General features: G+C 24.8%; 2 protein-coding genes across 3 annotated transcripts; one reads left to right on the top strand and one right to left on the bottom strand.

Moving 5' to 3' along the window:
- Positions 1-48: 48 nt before the first annotated feature.
- LOC132919769 (DNA polymerase delta subunit 3-like) lies at positions 49-4426 on the top strand. Its single transcript, XM_060981595.1, has 7 exons — positions 49-279; positions 2400-2455; positions 2512-2944; positions 3011-3094; positions 3158-3470; positions 3804-3950; positions 4071-4426. Exons 1-7 carry the CDS (start codon positions 232-234, stop codon positions 4304-4306), a joined length of 1317 nt encoding a protein of 438 aa, XP_060837578.1. The 5' UTR covers positions 49-231; the 3' UTR covers positions 4307-4426.
- On the bottom strand, positions 4346-14058 carry LOC132919768 (protein transport protein Sec31A). 2 transcript variants are annotated; one of them, XM_060981593.1, is made up of 20 exons: positions 13904-14057; positions 13537-13782; positions 13266-13458; positions 12628-12763; positions 12258-12355; positions 12049-12191; positions 11832-11934; positions 11477-11629; positions 11194-11298; positions 10870-11130; positions 10697-10799; positions 9765-9919; positions 9253-9705; positions 9095-9178; positions 8677-9025; positions 7561-8142; positions 7413-7498; positions 5316-5561; positions 5120-5191; positions 4346-4704 (listed from the first exon to the last, which is right to left on the bottom strand). In XM_060981593.1, the coding sequence occupies exons 2-20, from the start codon at positions 13725-13727 to the stop codon at positions 4510-4512; spliced, it is 3708 nt and encodes a 1235-aa protein (XP_060837576.1). In that variant the 5' UTR covers positions 13728-13782; positions 13904-14057; the 3' UTR covers positions 4346-4509. The 2 variants fall into 2 exon arrangements, with proteins under 2 accessions (XP_060837576.1, XP_060837577.1); XM_060981594.1 differs by lacking the exons at positions 4346-4704; positions 5120-5191; positions 5316-5561 and adding an exon at positions 6669-7356 and having other exon boundaries at positions 13904-14058.
- Positions 14059-18910: the final 4852 nt, after the last annotated feature.

The following is an 18910-nucleotide window of genomic DNA, read 5'->3' as shown; positions in this document are numbered from 1 at the left end:
TTTTTTGATTATATTAGATAATGAAATGATATCAATTTTTTAAACGTTTGGTTTTCAATGTTTTCATTTCATCGGAATTTTTGTATTTGGTGTTAAATCTATAACGCAAACTACTTTCATTTGGCATTTAAAATATATCATTGAAGTTCTTTAAATTAAGTTACACTTCTGTAAAGCTTATTTAAGCTACTTTAACTAAATTTTTATTCAAGTTTTTTTATTTATACTATAATGGAAACTAAAATTATTGTTGAACAACTTGAAGATAAACAACAAATAGTAAGGTTTTTATATTTAATTCAAAATTTGTTGTCCTTATGTAATGAATAACAAAATGACACATTAGTGCTTCATTCGGTTACAATAAGCAATATGTAGGTTAATGGTTGGCAACTTTTTTGTACTCTTGGGCCATATTCACAAATTAAAAAGAGTTCACGGACCAGACAAAAATAAAAAAATTATATTGTTAAATTCTTTACTACGAAAAAAAATACTGTTTTAAACTTTAAAATAATAAAAAGTATAAAAAAAAAATTTGCTCTAGAAATTAAAGCGGGCTGTCGATTTCCGATTGCCGACCACTGATGTAGTTAATAATATTGCAGTGTGCCAGTTTGAGTGCAAATTTATTTTAACCCTAGTCCAAAATATATTTAATATTTAAATAAGTAAAATTATTTTATTATTTCAGTAATAATATTAAATTTATAATATACACTTCTCAAGACTAGTTTTTATATTACTAGCTGTGATCTCAAATTTCTCGAGAAAAATGGAACAATCATAAAGTACTGTTATATTGGCATACATCAAGTTTTACTAGTTTTAGTATACCTCAGTTTACTGATAAACTGATATCGAATCTTGCTACTAATTCTATCGAGATGACCACTTGGTATGTTTTTGAACATGGTTCAAATTGCTCTCTAAATTTTCCTGATGACTTTAAAAACTATATCTGAAACTTGTCAAAATCAATGGAGTAATTTTTTGAAACTATAAGCTACTATGATACTGTGGTACATTTACCATTTCAATTTTGAGTAACAGATAATAAATAAATGTTCTTTTATTTAAATGCTATCATATAGGCATATAGCAATGTATAGCTGAGTCAATTGCCAATTCTTTTTAAAATTTTCTATTTTAGTAGTTAATAGCAATCCTATGTATAAACAAACAACCATATGATTTTTGAGAGCCAAAACAAATTCATGTGTGAGCCACCCTATACTAACCTATAGGGGTTGAAAGAATAAGCATCTGAATCTCAGGAAATATATTTAAATAATTTTTTTGAAACTGGTCTTGTAGTTTCTGTGTTAACCACGTTCAACTCATTTAAGCATATAATAATTATATTCTTCAGTTCTATGATATTAGTATATAATATACGTTTTGGTTTTGAATATAGCACATACAATAACACATACTAGAGGGTTCTTGGGTAGCAGCTGCTACCCCTGAATATTTTGGCTTGAAAATTTAATGGTATTTTCGTGCAAAAATGATACTCAAATTGACACAAATACTGTAATTAATACGTTTGCCAATAATAGTAGCATATTAGAAAAATCATTATTCTACTAATTAATATTTATTTTTAGTTTTTGAAAGCAATTTGGTGGGTGGGTGGTATATTTTCCAATGTGCTACCTCTATTTATTATATGAGTGCATCACTGCCTACAATCTGTATAATAAATTTTCCTACTTACCTATTTAATCTATTAGAAATGGCACATGACTCACTTACCTTATTACTTTGCGTAACTGTAATTTACCATATCTTAAGAATGTTTTTTCTTGTACTATAGATTACAAAGTTACTAAGACTTATAAAGTACTTTTATAGATTAATTATTGGTTGGAGTTTTAAAGTATGTGTTAACAAATTTTAAATTCATGTTACTTTTCAACATATTATATGCTATTATTGATATATGATATATATCTGTAATTATAATTGTGTATTTGCTTCTTGTAAAATTATTTAACAAATACAAAAATAAAATATTTCAACTGTTGGCAATCTAAGAATTATAACTATATTTTTGTAGTTTTTTGAATTTTTTATTACTTTATACATTAATTATGTAACATTATATACATAAATTGAAAAAAATGTAATGCAGTATGTCAATAGATTTACTCATATTTTACTTTAATTAAAAAAAAATACTTAGTAAATAACATAAATTTAGATATAATATAATGTAATAGTATACCTAGTATTTAAATCTGTTATTTAGACAGATTACAATACTTATTCTAAATATTGTTTGTCCCATTATCTATGTCACTAATAATTTTTTAACAAGAAGTGATTTAGCTTAATATATTTTTCTAGTCTCATATTAATTCTTTAATTTAATATTATATATTTTGTACTTTTAGGTTACATATAAATATTTGACTGAAAAATTAAACATCCATCCAAATAAAGCAAAACAGTAAGTAAAGAGCTTATAAATATATATTTTTTTTAATTTATTTTTATTTTTTCTAGATTGTTAAAAGATTATGTTTCTAAACTCACTGATGATCAAAAATATTCCATCACAGTTGTTATTGGGGGGACACTCAAGGAAAATGATGAATTTTGTATTGTATTGGCGTATGATGATCATGTTGAAACTATGCGCCGGCGTTTTAAGCAAATTGATTTTGAACACATTTATAGTATTCAACCTATTAGCAGATTTGACGATATAAATAATGCTTTATATCTAGTTGATAATTCATTAAATAATTATACTAACTTGCCTTCAAGTATTAAAACGAAAGAAAAAATAAATGATTCAATGTCTGAACAAAAAGATGCAATTGAAATGGAGATTAATTTACCTTTGACTAAACAAACAAACCTGTCACCTAATAAAATTCAAAATCATAAAAGTGAAACAATTGCCAGTACAAAATTAGATAAACCACAGAAAAAGGTAATTTTAGTATTTAATTTAATTTTTTAATTACTAACGGTTATGATTTATTTATTTATTTTATAGAAAAATGGATTGGATTTCTTTAAAAATAATAGTACCAATAATACAAAACAGGAAGAAATTGAAAAAAAAGTTATTCCAAACAAGGTAAATTAAATAAAGCCAAAAAATTAAAAATGTATAAATTTAATATGAAAAATTAATTCTTAGGCCAATTCAGATTTCTTTACAAAATTCAAAAATTCCAATAAAAATTCATGTATAACAAATGGTTCTACTGATTCTAAAAACAAGGTTACAGCAGAAAAAATTACAAAAGTAGATACTAAAATAATAGATTTAGAACCACCGAAAAATGTACAAGATAATTCAACAAGTGTATGTAAGGAAAAAAATTTAAAAAAAGAAAAAAAGAAAAAAGAAAATGTAAATAAAAGTAAAAGTAAAAGTAATCAAAAAGTTAAAAGAAAACGTATTCAAACTTTCGATAGTTCAGATGAAGAAATAGATAGTGAAGAAGAAGGTATGTGTAGAATATTTATTTATTTATAATTTGTCTCATATAAGTGTAACTCCAGATGGGCTTCTGTGTACGGCAATAAAAATTAATGTAACTACTGCACGCTAGGCTTTGAGAGTATCAGCTGATTATTTCAACAAATACCTAATTTACATTTTGCTAAGACTAACACATAGTAAAGCACGGTTTTCAGTGATTCTAACAATCAGAAACAAAAATCAATTCAATTGAGGGGTGTGTTCTGAACAAACTGTACAAAAATCATTAGCGCTTAAAATTACTTTTATGTGAGATAGTGTACAGTGTTATATTTTACTAATCAATATATATTTTTAGATATGAAAAGATCTGAACATGTTATGGATGATGAGGATGATGTTGATTTTGTACAGCCTACTCCACCTCGCCCAACACCAAGAGAGAATCGAAAAAAAGAAAAACAAACAACCACATCCACATTTATAGATGATGATGGTTTTGTCCGTGAGAACACATTTTTATTATTTTAAAATATTTCAATTAAATTTAATACTTAAACAATAAAGTATCTAATAAGTCTAATGTTTTTATTGACCTATGGATGTGAATTTATTTCTTTTGTAGATACTACTAAAGAAGTTAAAATTGTGGAAACAGAATGTGAATCACTTTCAGAGTCCACTGAAAACGACAACATTCCTGAACCTAAAGAATTAAATATTGAACCAGTTGTTAAAAAAATTAAAATTTGTGAATCAGATTCTGCTGATAAGAAAAAGAACAAAAATAAAAAATCTAAAAACAGTTCTAACCAAGGCATGAAACAATCTTCATTAACTAGTTTTTTTAAAACAAAATAAATAATGTATTACTACAATATTTTAATAAATACACAAATATTAACATATAAATTAAATAATTTTTATGTACCACCAGTATAATAAATTATAATATATAAATAAATATGAAGAAATATTAAATTGCTATAGTGTTATTAATGTTATACAACATATTATATTTCTTTTTTTAATCTAAAGATTATTTGTCAACAATACAAGTTCGATCACAATCCTTCAAGGCTGACATTATATTGATATGTCATCTGAAACAGTGCTTTCAACGAAGGCATAAAAGTTGATATTTTTGAAAATTCTGGGCCCGAAACCAGTTGTGTATGTATATTAAATGCACCATTGTAATCTCGCTTCAGTACAAGATCGATCATTGTGTGGAGACATTGAATCAAATAAGCTGACAACTGTAATTTATGATAACATTGATTTAATAAGTTATAATAATAATTTAAAGGTTTAAAATGTATTTCATTATATGTAAATGATAATTTTAACATACATCTTTGCGTATTTAAAATATAAAAAAAAATCATATTTTTATAATTTTTCTGAGTATTAGGACGATTAAATGACCTTAATTGTATCCAAATAAGGTATTTAATATCCATAAGGAAATGTATAAATGGAAATCAGGTCAGTTCCAGACTATCTGATAAGGGTTAAATATTAACATTTTTTATTATTTTATGCAACTTATAACTTTTATATAGAATTTATAGTCACAAATTTGTGATTGTGTCAAAATTATCAGTAACAAATTTCAGAAATTACTGTAAACATATCATTCTCAGATAATTTTGTATTAATATTAATACTTACAGAATTTTCTCGTAAAGAATCATACAACAACTCTAATTTTTTTGAAATATCTAAAACTTTTTTTCTGGTTTGCTATAAGAAAAAAATGTATGCATATTAACAAATTTTACATAATTAGAGTAAAACTAGTACATTATAAATGTACTCAAGATATGAATATAGATGAAACAATTACATGAAAATGTCTATTACTTACAGCAGTAGGTGCTGCTTCTAATAATTTTGATTGCAATCCTTCCAATACCACTTGAATTTTAACATGCTCTTGTGGTATAGGTTGTTTTGTTAATGCTTCTACACCTTGTGTGATATTATTATTTGAATATTGTTCTTCATTGTTACTTCGAAGTGGAATGTAAGTTCCAATTTCTTCAATTGGAGGTGGATTATTTGTATACAACGGATGTGTAATAGGAATTGATGACACAGGTGTTGGTGGTTTCTAAATATATGATTAAATTAAATATATATAAATACTGGGCAATTTTTTTATATTGGAAAACATTCATTAATTTAAAAACTTCTAATTTGTTTTACATAATTTTTAGTTTTAAGGTTTAGCTAATTTCCCCCTATATATTTTTTTTAATGTGAAATAAAAAAGAAATTTCAAAATATTTTGACAAACTACTCATAGGCACAATAAAAAGTAGAATTATAATAAATTAAAAATTGAGGGTAGCATGCTTGACGAATGACGCTGTTTATAAAATATATATATATATTTTTTGTTTATTATTTTATTAAAAGCAATATTTGAACTGCCTACTTTTGCTTTAAAAACTAGTTTTACAAATGTTTTATATATAGTAATATGTATTTTAATAAAGTGTACATGAAATGTATTTCATAAAATTTATACTTAAATAATGTAGAATTTAACTGAATAAATTAATAGGGGTAATGTTCTTCTCTGCCAAATATAACTAATAGTGCTGGATCGAGAAGCAAAACTGGCTTGAGTTATAATTTAAAGTGGTTCAACATATTAAGTGTTTTTTTTTTTATTTAAACCATTTGAATGATAATGACACAAATTCTTCAAAAAAATCTTAATTCTTTTTTATGAATATATATATATATACACACACACAATTACTTTATAGTCAATTTGGTGACCCTTAGATAAGATTTCCTTACAAATACCACATAATAATTTAATAGTCTAAATAAATTTAAATATTTAAAACTTTAGTGGTATCTATCGCCAAATTTAACACACGTGTGTAACATCACGTATAAATTTGAAACAAGGCTTTTTTCAATTTACATGTTAAATTCATTGAATTGTTTTCTCATATTGGAAACATAGTTCATGGAACTATCTATATACGTTATCTTATATATACCTAAATTATCCATAAAACTATAACTGTATCATATGTTTTTTCAATTCATGAAGTAATAATAACAATACCAAAGACGTTCATTTACTTACTTAGTAACATAACTATTATACTTATTTATTAATTGATCATGGTCATTTATGTTATGTGTTAAATAGTTAATAATGTAGACTGCAGTAGTTTGAGACATAAAGGAAACAAAATTTTCTGGTTTTATCCAATCAGAATTTTTTATTTTATTTATTAAAACATATTAAATCCTGAGTTAATAAGAAATAATGTAAATGCGTAGTATAATGTGATCAGTTAACCGTGATTAAATCTGTTGTACAATTTAGAATCTAGATGTCATAAGGTTTTACCACAACTATACAATTGTCAATAAAAAAGTTGGTCCTCAAGTGATAAAGAAATTATCATAAACAGACATACGAGTCAGATATGACAGACTATGACCTTAATTTATATAAATAATATTTTTGAATTTTTTTTCAAGTATTAATTTTTCCCAACAATTTTACGCAACAAACAAATTAAAAAAACACAAAATATGCACAAATATGCTAAAAATTGCTCAAATACGCACTTTTCCTAAAATATGAAGAAACATACAAAAATATGCAAATTTAAACTTAGTATTTAGTTTCGCCATTTCATAAAACAAATTTATAACTCACCTAGAATAATCTACGACCACTACAGAAAAACATATAAATGAAAAAAAATCCCGAACACTACTTATTAATTGGTAAAAAATCACAACTTAAGGATAATCAGTTTTTTAGTATTTAATTATGTTTAGCCCCACAGCATAATATTTAGAGTAGATTACTGAGTTTTGCTTAGAAACTTGGTGGCTCAATCCAGCATCGATGTTCGAGGAAAAAATGTCTAATTATTGATAATATATTAATATACAGTTCATGTTATAAATAAATGATTATTACTTGAATTGGAGCAGAAGTTGATAACATTGGAGGATCATTCCAACCAGGAGTTGATTTTTTCATGTAATTCATTGGTAGAGGTTCAACTACAAAAAAATACAAATTCAATTAACATAAGTATTTTTTAACTAAATAAATACGTATTTACCTGATGGAGTTGTTTGATTATAATTTGATGATGACTGATTAAAATTGGGCGATGGAGGAATTGCTTGAGAAAAATTATTTAAATGACTTTGAATAGGTTGAAATGTTGGTTGTTGATTCATATTAGGTAACTGACCAAAACTTTTAGGCTGATTAAAATTACTTATTTGAGCTGAAGCGGGATTATAAATATTTGGTTGCGTTGGTTGGTTTAATTGTTCATTGAAATTACTTGTGTGTCCCAATGGTTGATTTATAAAATTTGACTGACCCATTGGTGGATTAAAACCACTTTGTTGTCCCATTGGTTGGTTCAAAGTATTTAATTGGCCTACTGGTTGATTAAAATTACTTTGTTGTCCAAATGGATGGTTTAATGTATGAGGTAGAGGCTGTCCCATTGGTGAATTAAAACCGCTTTGTTGTATAAATGGTGGGTTTAATGTATGGGGTTGTCCCATTTGTGCATTAAAACCACTTTGTTGTCCTGGATTTGTCATAGACGGAGTTCCTAATCCATTGTTATAACTCCCATAAACGTTATTTCCTTTAACAGAAGGATCAACAACATACTTAGGCTTTCCTATAACAAGACAAAAAGAAAAAGAAAATTTACTTTACAGTTCATAATATAATATAAATACATTACAAATATTATTAAATAGAAAACTATGTAAATAAATAAGCTCTTTTAATATTTAACATTTTTTGTAGAAAGACAGTAAATAAAGAGATAATAGAAAAATGAATAAAGAAATGATGGCTAACAAAAGATGCAAAAAAAGAACATTAAAATTAAATCCAAGAAATACAAGAAACTAGAAATATGAAAAAATAATTATGAAAGTTACATGAATTTTTTTAAATTTTTAAATGATAAGATAATAACTAAATAGTATAACACATACAATATAATGTATGTATACTATTATAAGTATTATATATTTACATTATATTTGAACAAAAAAAGCTAAATTAATTAAATAAGAAATTTTTCTTTATCTGTAGAATTGAAAATAATATTTGTTATAACTGTTATAAGCAATATATTTTAACACTAATTTTATATTAATTCATGATTATATATAGTATTATTATTATTATTATTATTTTATACCTGGCTTAATACTGCTAGGAGTCATACATCTACTGCTAGAATCTGGTGGTGGTGTTGGAGGTACTGTTTTTTGCACATTTGTTTGATTAATAAAACTATTTCCATATTCTGGTGTACTATTAAGGTGATTGTTATAAATAGGTGTTGGTTGATTATGTATATTGTATGTTGGTTGAGATTGAATATTAGGAGGATAACTTGAAGGAAGTTGTCTATGATTTTGATGTATTTCATTATCTTGGATAAACTTATTTGGATACGATGGAAAAGGTGGTTCTGGTGTTACAGTGCCTGTAGCACTTGATGTTGAGTATTTTCGTAAATCTTGAGTACCAACATTAAATGTTTTCTAAAAAATAATTAATAATAATTACTCATATTTTTAATTAATAAAACAAAAATTATATTATTTTATTACTTGTGAAACATTATTTGAATATTCAGCTGTTTGATTTTTTCCAAGCGCTTTATATAGTTGATTTTTTAATTCAACGTTATAATCCTAAAGCAATAATATTTAAGTATTTAAATAATTATATTACATTAAATTTAAATACAACTGTTTTTATTATTTACCTTATTTGTAAATTCTAAATATGTTAAAGCTCCTTCCAGATCACCTTGAGAAATCAATGTTTCACTATACATCACTAAAAGACCTGACAACTTTTGCCCAACTTCCAAATGAGATTTATTAGACAATTTTGATTGATGCAACATCATTGCCATTTCTACACATTCTTGTAACTTCTCAATTGTTTTAATATCTTTTTTATTATCTATAAGAGCTTCAACATTTCCAGAACATATATAACAGAGTTGTGCATATTTTGACAAGCTTTGGTCATCACTAGCTGCAAGACGATTGCCAAGTTTTTCAAAAGAAGAAATAAAATTTGATCCATTTGTATGAGTTAGAATGGCTGTCATAATTTCTTTCCAACAATTTAAATTGCAATTTTCAATTAGATTACTCCAATCATTAGTAACAATTGCATGTAATAAAGCAGCAGTGGGTTCTCTTGAATTCTATAACATGTATTTAATGGATAATTACAAGGTATAGATTAATAATGATATTGGTTTACCTTGAGATATTTATTTTGTATTCTAGATAATGTTTTAGGACCAGCAATTATTGCAAGTAATAAAGCTTCAACTGGCTTTCCGCTATCTAAAAACAAGTCTGCCGCCGTTGACAAATTTCCAATAAGAAGTGACTGATATATTAAGTCTTGTAGTTCTATATTTGTAATATAAATTACTAATTAGTGAATAAGAAAATAAATATTTAAGAACTGGAGAAGTCATTCTATTATAATTTAAAGTAGGTATCGAGTATACATTACTTTAATGAATGTGTTAAATTTGAATTGAATGGTAAATCATTGCATAAAAATTAATTCTGAGCACAGAAAAACCTAATTTTTTTTTATATATTTAAATTGCTATAAGTTACTAAATTTTGAAAGAATATAAGATATAACATTTTTATTAACATTTATAAGAAAAAATTCAAATTATTCTAAACAGGTAATAACTATTAAGGAATGTTTCAAGTTTCTTTGATTAATAAAAATTTTTATTATATGTTTCAATGTTTCAATATTCAATATCATTTTTTTAACTATCTCAACCCACCCAAGTACTAAATATATTAGCAGATCCCAACCATTTTAATTGTACGCACCACCAATTTTGTAAAAAAATCTTTAAGGCCCATTAATCACTAATAGAACTTCTATATATAATATTATTATAAATATATGTGTTAGTAATATTAATATTATGTGGCTTGCAGCCCAGTTCTACGGTACCCACAGCCTATGGATTGGGAACTGTTAAAATAGATCCAAATTGTCTCCAAAACCTATTCTCAAGATTGAAAATCAAAGCATTTTTTCTACTATGAAAAATGTAGATACAAATAAAATCACTCACACATACATCTTTGTAAAACCAATATATTCAGAGCATCCCACCCAGAATTTAATAAATAAAGAATAAAAATGTTCTTTACCATCAGCGTTAGAAGATTTTAAATTGAAATCATCAAATTTAGCCACTATATTATTTTCTTCTTGAATATTTGAAAGATTTGAATGAAATCCTTCATTTTCTTCCTAAATATGTAAATTAAACTTGTCTTAAAAATTGATAAATAAAATAAAAATTAGAATCTATACTACCAACTTTTTTAGTTGAATATCCAAGTATCTCCAACTGTGCTTCCTTGGGATTATTTTGAAACATAGTTTTTAAGAACTTCCATACTAGCTGAAGATTATCATCAGAAGTCATTTCACTTTTATTATGACAAAATCCTTCAAAATTTCCATTATTTAAGATTTTACTTAGATGATCAGACCACACCAATAAATCAGATTCAATCACTGTCTTGTTTAATTGAACAGCTTTAAGTGAACCATCAAATGACACCAAGTAACCACCAAACTATATAAAGATACTTAAATAACATAGCTGGCTTTAATTGTTTTCATACAATTATTTTCTTACTGCAAATGATGCGCCACAGTTTCTTTGAAGCCACTTGGGAGCGTTTGTTAAATTAGATGCTGTTGTCCATTGAGAATTGACATTTTCATTTTTACTACTTATATTCTAAAACAATATAATAATTCAGTGATTTACAATAATTATAGGTAAAGTACCTAAAACCACTTATAGTCACAAAACGACTCAAATATAACTGGCTGCTCTCATGGTCACTTTTATTACAAATAAGTATTTATAATATTAAAAATTTTAAACTATGATAAACAATTATAATTATTATTACCCGATCATCAAAATTCTGCAAATCATTTATTGAATATACAGTTGTTAGCCCATCAAAACTAGATGTAGCTATCAATAATGGATCTTTTGGACACCAGTTTATTTCAAAATTCCATTGGTTATTATGTTCTAAATCACATACTAGTAAATTTTCCTGGAAAAAAATATTATATTTATAATATGAAATTTTAACATATTTGGTATAATTTTTATAAATATGGTCACCTTAAACCAGTCTAAAAGAATTAAGTTACAAGGAAAGTGCAAAGAGCTTCAAAAAATAACCTAAGTATTAGAAACAAAAACAAGAAGAAAACTATATCTCTATACAATAAAATAAATAAATTTAAAATTACATCATTCTCACTACTTGGATTCCATATGAGTAATCGATTGTCTTTTCCACAACTTATTAATAAATCTGGATCTTCAGAACACCATGACATTGATAAAATACCCCTAAGTATAGATGATTAGCTTATGAATTAAAATTATTACATATAATTATAACAAGATATCAAATATTCATGTATTATTATTATTATTTGAATGGTAAAAATAACAAATAATCACTTTTGATGTCCCATTAAATTTTTTACAGGTGAAGATGCGTATCTTAAATCCCATAGTTGAATAACTGGATTTTGATCATCTTCTGATGCGATGCATACTTGTGTTGCCACTTTAGGGTTCCAAGACATTGCTTTCCATTTAACCTATATGAGTCATGTTTTTATATATATATATTTAAATAAATGAAAAATATATATTTGTATATTTACTTTTGAGTTGCTGTCTGATAATTTAATGATAGGTTCATTCTTACGTAAATCCCATACAACGGTATATTTATGAAACAACGAACCAAGAATGTGTTGAACTTAAAAAAAGGTTTTAAGAAAAACATTGAATAATTTTAAGTATAAAACATACATTTCAATTACATTGAAAGAAGTACCTATATTTTAATTATTTAAAGTAACTGATAATATACATTTATGATACATTTTTTTATCATTCAATACATATAAATGTATTAAAGTAAAATACAAAACAAAATTCTATTTACAATACTCATAACTCACCCCTTAATAAATAAGAAATAAAATTACAATGTAATAATGATTAAAAAAAAAAATTATAATTGTATACCTTCATTATTCCATGCTAAATCAATTACATCTTCTAAAGTTTCTGATTTAGAACCTGGAGTCATTGGAGTACTCATACTGTTCAAATCCCAAATGAATATTTCTGATTCTGAAGCACCAGATGCAAATAAATTTGTCTAAAAAATTAAGTTATTTATATTATATATAGAATAAGAAATCCAAATAAAAAAAAAAAAAAAAAAAAAAACATAATTATACAGTGAAAACCATTTGATATAATCCTGGTTTTTTTTACACATTCAGTAAATATAAGGTTTCTTTTAAATCACAAGTATTATTTCATTTTAATAAATGTTTAATTACTGTATAACTGTACATAATAAACACTAGGTATATATTTTATTATTTATTTATTTACAAATATAATATATAATGGCATCCTCTGAACTAACTTGTTTGGGGGCCTATGAGTACTATTTTCTAGAGCAATTAGTTTTTGACAAAGTTAATACTTGAAGGTGTAGAAAATATTATTGGTAAAGAATTCATGGATTCAACAATTAAATATTAAAAAAAAAAAACAAATTAAGTTATAATACCTAATTATTATTTATGTAGAAACAATTAATTACATTATGTACACACGATTAATAAATAATTAAATAATTTGATACATACTTGAAATAAATTAAAATTGAGAGCTTTGACTGAACCAACATGGCGATCACTTTTAACTAAAATACTATCAACATTTCTTGCTAATTTTGAAGCATTATATAGACAAATTACACCATTATCACAGCCTGCGGCAATGATTCCAGAATCCCATTCTTCATTATTATTAGCACCACCCCAAACTAATTTATGAAACCTTTATATATTATATAAAATACAAAAATATTTATAATCATTATAATAGTTTATCTTTAGTTTTAATTAATGGACTTACCGACAATCAGTGGAGATTGATGCATTAAGTGTTATATCATTAGATTGTACTGTATACAGTTCTAATGTTGATGATGTGTTAAATGAAGCATCTAATTGTTGGGCAGCAGTACCCATTGCTATATTGATTGGATAATTTGATTTTGGCGACCATGTTGATACAACAGTCTTTTGAAACTGTTTAATTTTCATTTTGACTTTTCAAGAAATAATTTTGGGTATGCGATAAAAACTTTAAGTTTCCTACCTATGTAAGTAAATATAACAGATATTCAGATTAATCATAAGCAATAATAAATAATAATATTTAAATATAGATATAACATAATTTGTTGTCTATCTTACAATATTAATTTTTTTTAACTTACAAGTTACTTAAATAAAAAATTCATTTAATTAGTAATCAAAAACACCATAAAAAATAAGTATAAACTTCTTTTCAACTCTTTCTAAGAAACACGTATAGAAATATGACTAAAGAGTAAAGGTATATTTTGCAAAAATAATTATTATCTTTAATTTTAAAAAAGAGGATATATATGAAGTTCTAAACGAGTTGTAATATTCCAACGTGGCTCATGAACCAGTGGTTCTTATTTTGTAGTTATTCGAGATTCGACTATCGGACATATTTCGTATTATTATTTATTAATTTATTACGTATGAATAAATACAAATTATAAGTAGTAAAACCACAATAGTCATAAAGTTTTAAAAAATGTTTTTAATTTAGTATATAACTTAAAAAAAACGTAATTGGCTAGTTATTATTTAGCTACACTATCATTATCGGATATTTTACATACTACAATTTATGAATATTACCGTTTTTTAACTTTTAGTAAGAATATTAAGAATGCAGATGGAAGTATGGGGGGGACGTGACAAAATAGATTTTGTAATAGATAATAGATGAGATCTATCGAAAAGTGATAAACATAATTGCATAATATCGAATACTCGCCATATTGCGATAGGTAAGCTTTTTTAGTTGTTTTTCATGTTCGTGTCTTCGTGTATTCAATATGGTAGGTATTTAGACGTTTCCCTCGTGTCTTCCCTCTTCCCGTGGATTTTAACACTATTGTAAGTTTCACCACTGACCAGAGACTTATGTAAATCATACCTAGTTTTCGTTCAGCAGAACACATTTTGTGATGTTAACTTTATTATTAATCAATTTACCTATTATTAAATTTAAAGGTAATAATATTATCTAGGGCATCTCATAGGCTTTTATTGATATTTTAATTTTTAAGCGAATTACTAGCATTTTAAAGTTTTAATATTTTACATAACTATAACTCACTTAAAAATTAAGATATCAATAAAAGCCTATGAGATGCCCTAGATAATATTATTACCTTTAAGTTTGATAATAGGTAAATTGACTCTAATATTAAAGCTAAAAAAATGGGTTCTGCTGAACGAAAACTTGGTCTGATCTACATTAGTAAGAGAGAGAGACAACACATGCGGGTATAACGTCCTCTTAATACACTTTTAAATTATAGAGTATGAGGTTTTCGTTATAATTTGTGTAATGATGACACTGATGACAGGTTAAAAAAGTTATGGGAAAGTTTTTCAAATAATTATATTTTTAATATTGTAATTTCCGTGAGCTATCTTATCAGAATAAAAATATTAGTTCGATTTTTTTTCTATTTGTATTATTTAATTTTGTATTATAATATTAAAAGTGTATTTATTTTATTTTCATCTGTATAATAAATTGTTTAATATTTATATTAATGTATTGGTAATAGTGTTATGACGAATTATTGAATTATATTTAATTTAATATAATTTATAAAATACAGGTAACAAACATATATAATTAATTTGTACTTTTATTGATTTACATTGTATAATATTGTTTAATATTTTTACTTTTATTAATTTTTTATCCGAGGGAAATTGTTCTGTTGTGAGGGTGGGAAGGGGGTTGCACGGAGGGAAAACGTCCTAGATTCATTCAATATTCATACCCTTTACCATTGGCTACATATTTATGCTAAATAAATTTATGGTACCCAAAAATAAAGGGACCTTTAACGGTATCAACAATTTTTTTTACACTGTATTTTATTGATAAGTGAATTGTTATTATTTTTAGGTACCTATTGGCTATTCAGGCTTATTTTGAGATTGAGTTTTAACATCCATGAACCAATATACGAAAAAAAAATACAATAAAAAACTAACTAAAAAATAGTGTTAGGCAAATCTACGTTACAAACAAACTATACATCGATTAATACTATGTATAAATAAAATTAAAAATATTAAAGATAACGTACAAAAAAATAAAAATTATAGATGTCAATTGACGAAACTACTAATGTTGAAGTGTGATATGTAGGCAATGTTTTAATTGGTATATCCGCGGAAGTAAATAATCCTGAGATATAATATCTACTCAAGTCGAAGGTGTTAGAAAAAGTCAATCACTCTACTTTACCTAAATTATTTGACAGATTTTTTTGTTATATTATGACTTGAAGTCTATACTGTATAAAAATATTTTACTATTTATGAATGTGTCTGATACGGTAGTACGGTACCATATATATTGTGAAAACAAGAAAACTTATACAATTATTTCATTCAAAAAACGGCGAATTTAACTTGTTTGGCATATTATGTCCTACACATAAAGTGGTTGAAGAGGTTAGAAAAAATTTTCTATAAATTAATAGTTTTTTTAAGTTAATTTAAAAAAAATTAAAGCTTCATACCATGCAAATTTGCTTAACAATTTGGCTCTTGTTGATCCTCTATTTTCAGAACCCTGCAGGTACTAACTCTTTGGGGCACTTGGTTAAATTCCGTTAACTATTATTGTGAATGTTTTCAATATATTAAATATGTTATACTTAAATTGGACTAAGATGATTTACTGGCAATTAAAAATTCCACATATTTAATTTAAAACGCAGAAATAGAATAAAATTTAATGGATACGTAAAAAAATAATTTTAGATTATTGGTTACTAAAATTACATACATATATTTAGAAATATCTGGAGGGATGCTACTTACAAAAAAAGTTTGTTCATTTTTTGTAAAGAAATGATTAAACACAAAATTAAGCAATAGCTTCGGAAAAAATAGGAAACTCTGCAGTTTCAAAAAAAACTTAATAATATGTTAAAAATATTTTGTTTTAAATTCTTACAATAATATCAAGTATTCCTATATTCTAAGAGGCGAAGGAATATCAAGAAAAAAAAGTCGCTGAAGATTTGATATCGATATGTGATTATTTAATCCATTATTAATTTGACCCTACTTCGTATGTACCATGTATACGTTGAATATAACTTATCCTCTCATACCTTCTCACATCTCACGTACCTCCGATTGGGAAAAGTTAATATTGAACAATTGAAAACTAATTAAAAATAATCGAAAATATTAAAAATGTCTATAAAGCGCTCAAATATATTCTTAAGAAAGATAAAATTTGATCACACGTTTAGAAAATGAATAATAAATAATAAGTATTTGGTGAACATTTTAAGTACCTACCTATCTATTTACGATTATTCGTGTATGAATTATAACAAAATAATAAAATTAATTTTATGTCAAAAGATATTGCACAAATATTCTCATTCTTCATCATTTATTTCTTAATTTTTTTAATTTGTAAGAATAAAAGATTTCAAAGACATAATTTTTATACATTTTGAACATAAAAATATGGTTTAAATGACTTGTGTAGTTGTGTGTAATTATTATATTGTTAAGCTATCGAAAAACATATTTGAATATAATATTACATTTTAACTTGAAAAAATGGTTTTAAGCTGAGTGCAGATAAATAACATTTATACAATTGGTATTTACAAATAACTAATAAGACAAATAAAAAATTCTATTTAATATTTTTTTAAATAATTTATACTTAATAGAATAACGTTTTAAATTGTATTTAGTTTATATATGTACACATCATGCAATGCTAAAATACTACTGCAAAGTAATTAAGTAATTATTTAAAAATTTATTACCAGTGAATTAAAATTGAAATAAACTCTTAAGTATCAATTTAGTGATTTAAAATTATTATACGTATACAATATGAAGTTGTTAATAATATATACAATAATTTGTTTGTGTTGTAGTAGTATATCAATGTCCAATAATGAAAAAAATTCAATAATTTTAACAATTAAAAAAATTTCTACTCAAGAGTTTTGGATCGAAAATATTATAAATCAAAAAATAATAATTGAAAACAAAATCATCATTTTAAAAGATGCTCTTAAAGTAATAACTGATTATAATTATTCAAGTGAATTAGACTTAGACATAAATATTGTGTTTAAAGCTTCAAAAGCTCTTTACACTGCTCAGAAATGTAAATATTCAAATTTAATTATTCATGCATTTCGTATTTTTTTTGAAAGCATTTCATCATGTCAAAAATTGCCAACTGATAATTCAAAAAATAATGACAAACTATTGTCAAATACAAATAGAATAATATCTTTAAAAAACATTATAAAACGTATCGTTGAACTCAAAAAATATATTGCAAAATTTATATATAATATATACCATTTGATGAATTTAAGTTCAACATTAAAATCTTCTGATCACACATTAATAAAATCATTATTATCTATTAATTTATATTTAGATCACATAAAAATCCATATTGATCAACATAAGGATGATGAAAGTGAATTAATTGTATTACACTCTATCGATGTCCAAAAAGTAATTGCTCAAATGATAAACTTAGTTGAACGCTTTAGGTGTAAACATTGTTATATTGAAAATTATTATGATTCGTTAAGAAAAAAAATAATTTGTACTAAAGTAGATGATACAGCTAATAATAGTGTTCATAATTTAATTGAAGAAACATTAAATAATTTAGAAAATTATTATAACGATAGAACATTATACATGATTTATTTGAATTACGATATACTGTTTTCGATAGATTTGTACGATCAAAAATACATGTTATTAGAAGATATATTCAACATTTTTAAAGATGGATCGTTCACTATTTCCGATTTAGTTGTTGAATGGAAAAATGCTACTAAATGGCCAACATTAAACAATGTAATGAATGAAGTTAAAAGTACTTACAATCTTCAAAATATATTTGAATATCAAGTATTATTAATTGAAGTAATAAAAAGCATTTTTTATATAAAATGTATGAAAAAAGAGCTAGTAACCTCTATAGACGACATAGTAACATTATTACACGAATTTGATGAATTTATTAATACAATGATACCCAAAAATTATCCAACAAATATGTATTATCCGATAAATCAATTTAGAAATTCGCTATATAATCTAATATTAACCAAATCTATTTCGGTGTTATCAATTTTTTCCGTACA

The sequence above is a fragment of the Rhopalosiphum padi genome, chromosome 2, assembly GCF_020882245.1.
Source record: "Rhopalosiphum padi isolate XX-2018 chromosome 2, ASM2088224v1, whole genome shotgun sequence".
NCBI classification, from domain to species: Eukaryota; Metazoa; Arthropoda; class Insecta; order Hemiptera; family Aphididae; genus Rhopalosiphum; species Rhopalosiphum padi.
This window is presented reverse-complemented; position numbering and strand designations above follow the sequence as displayed.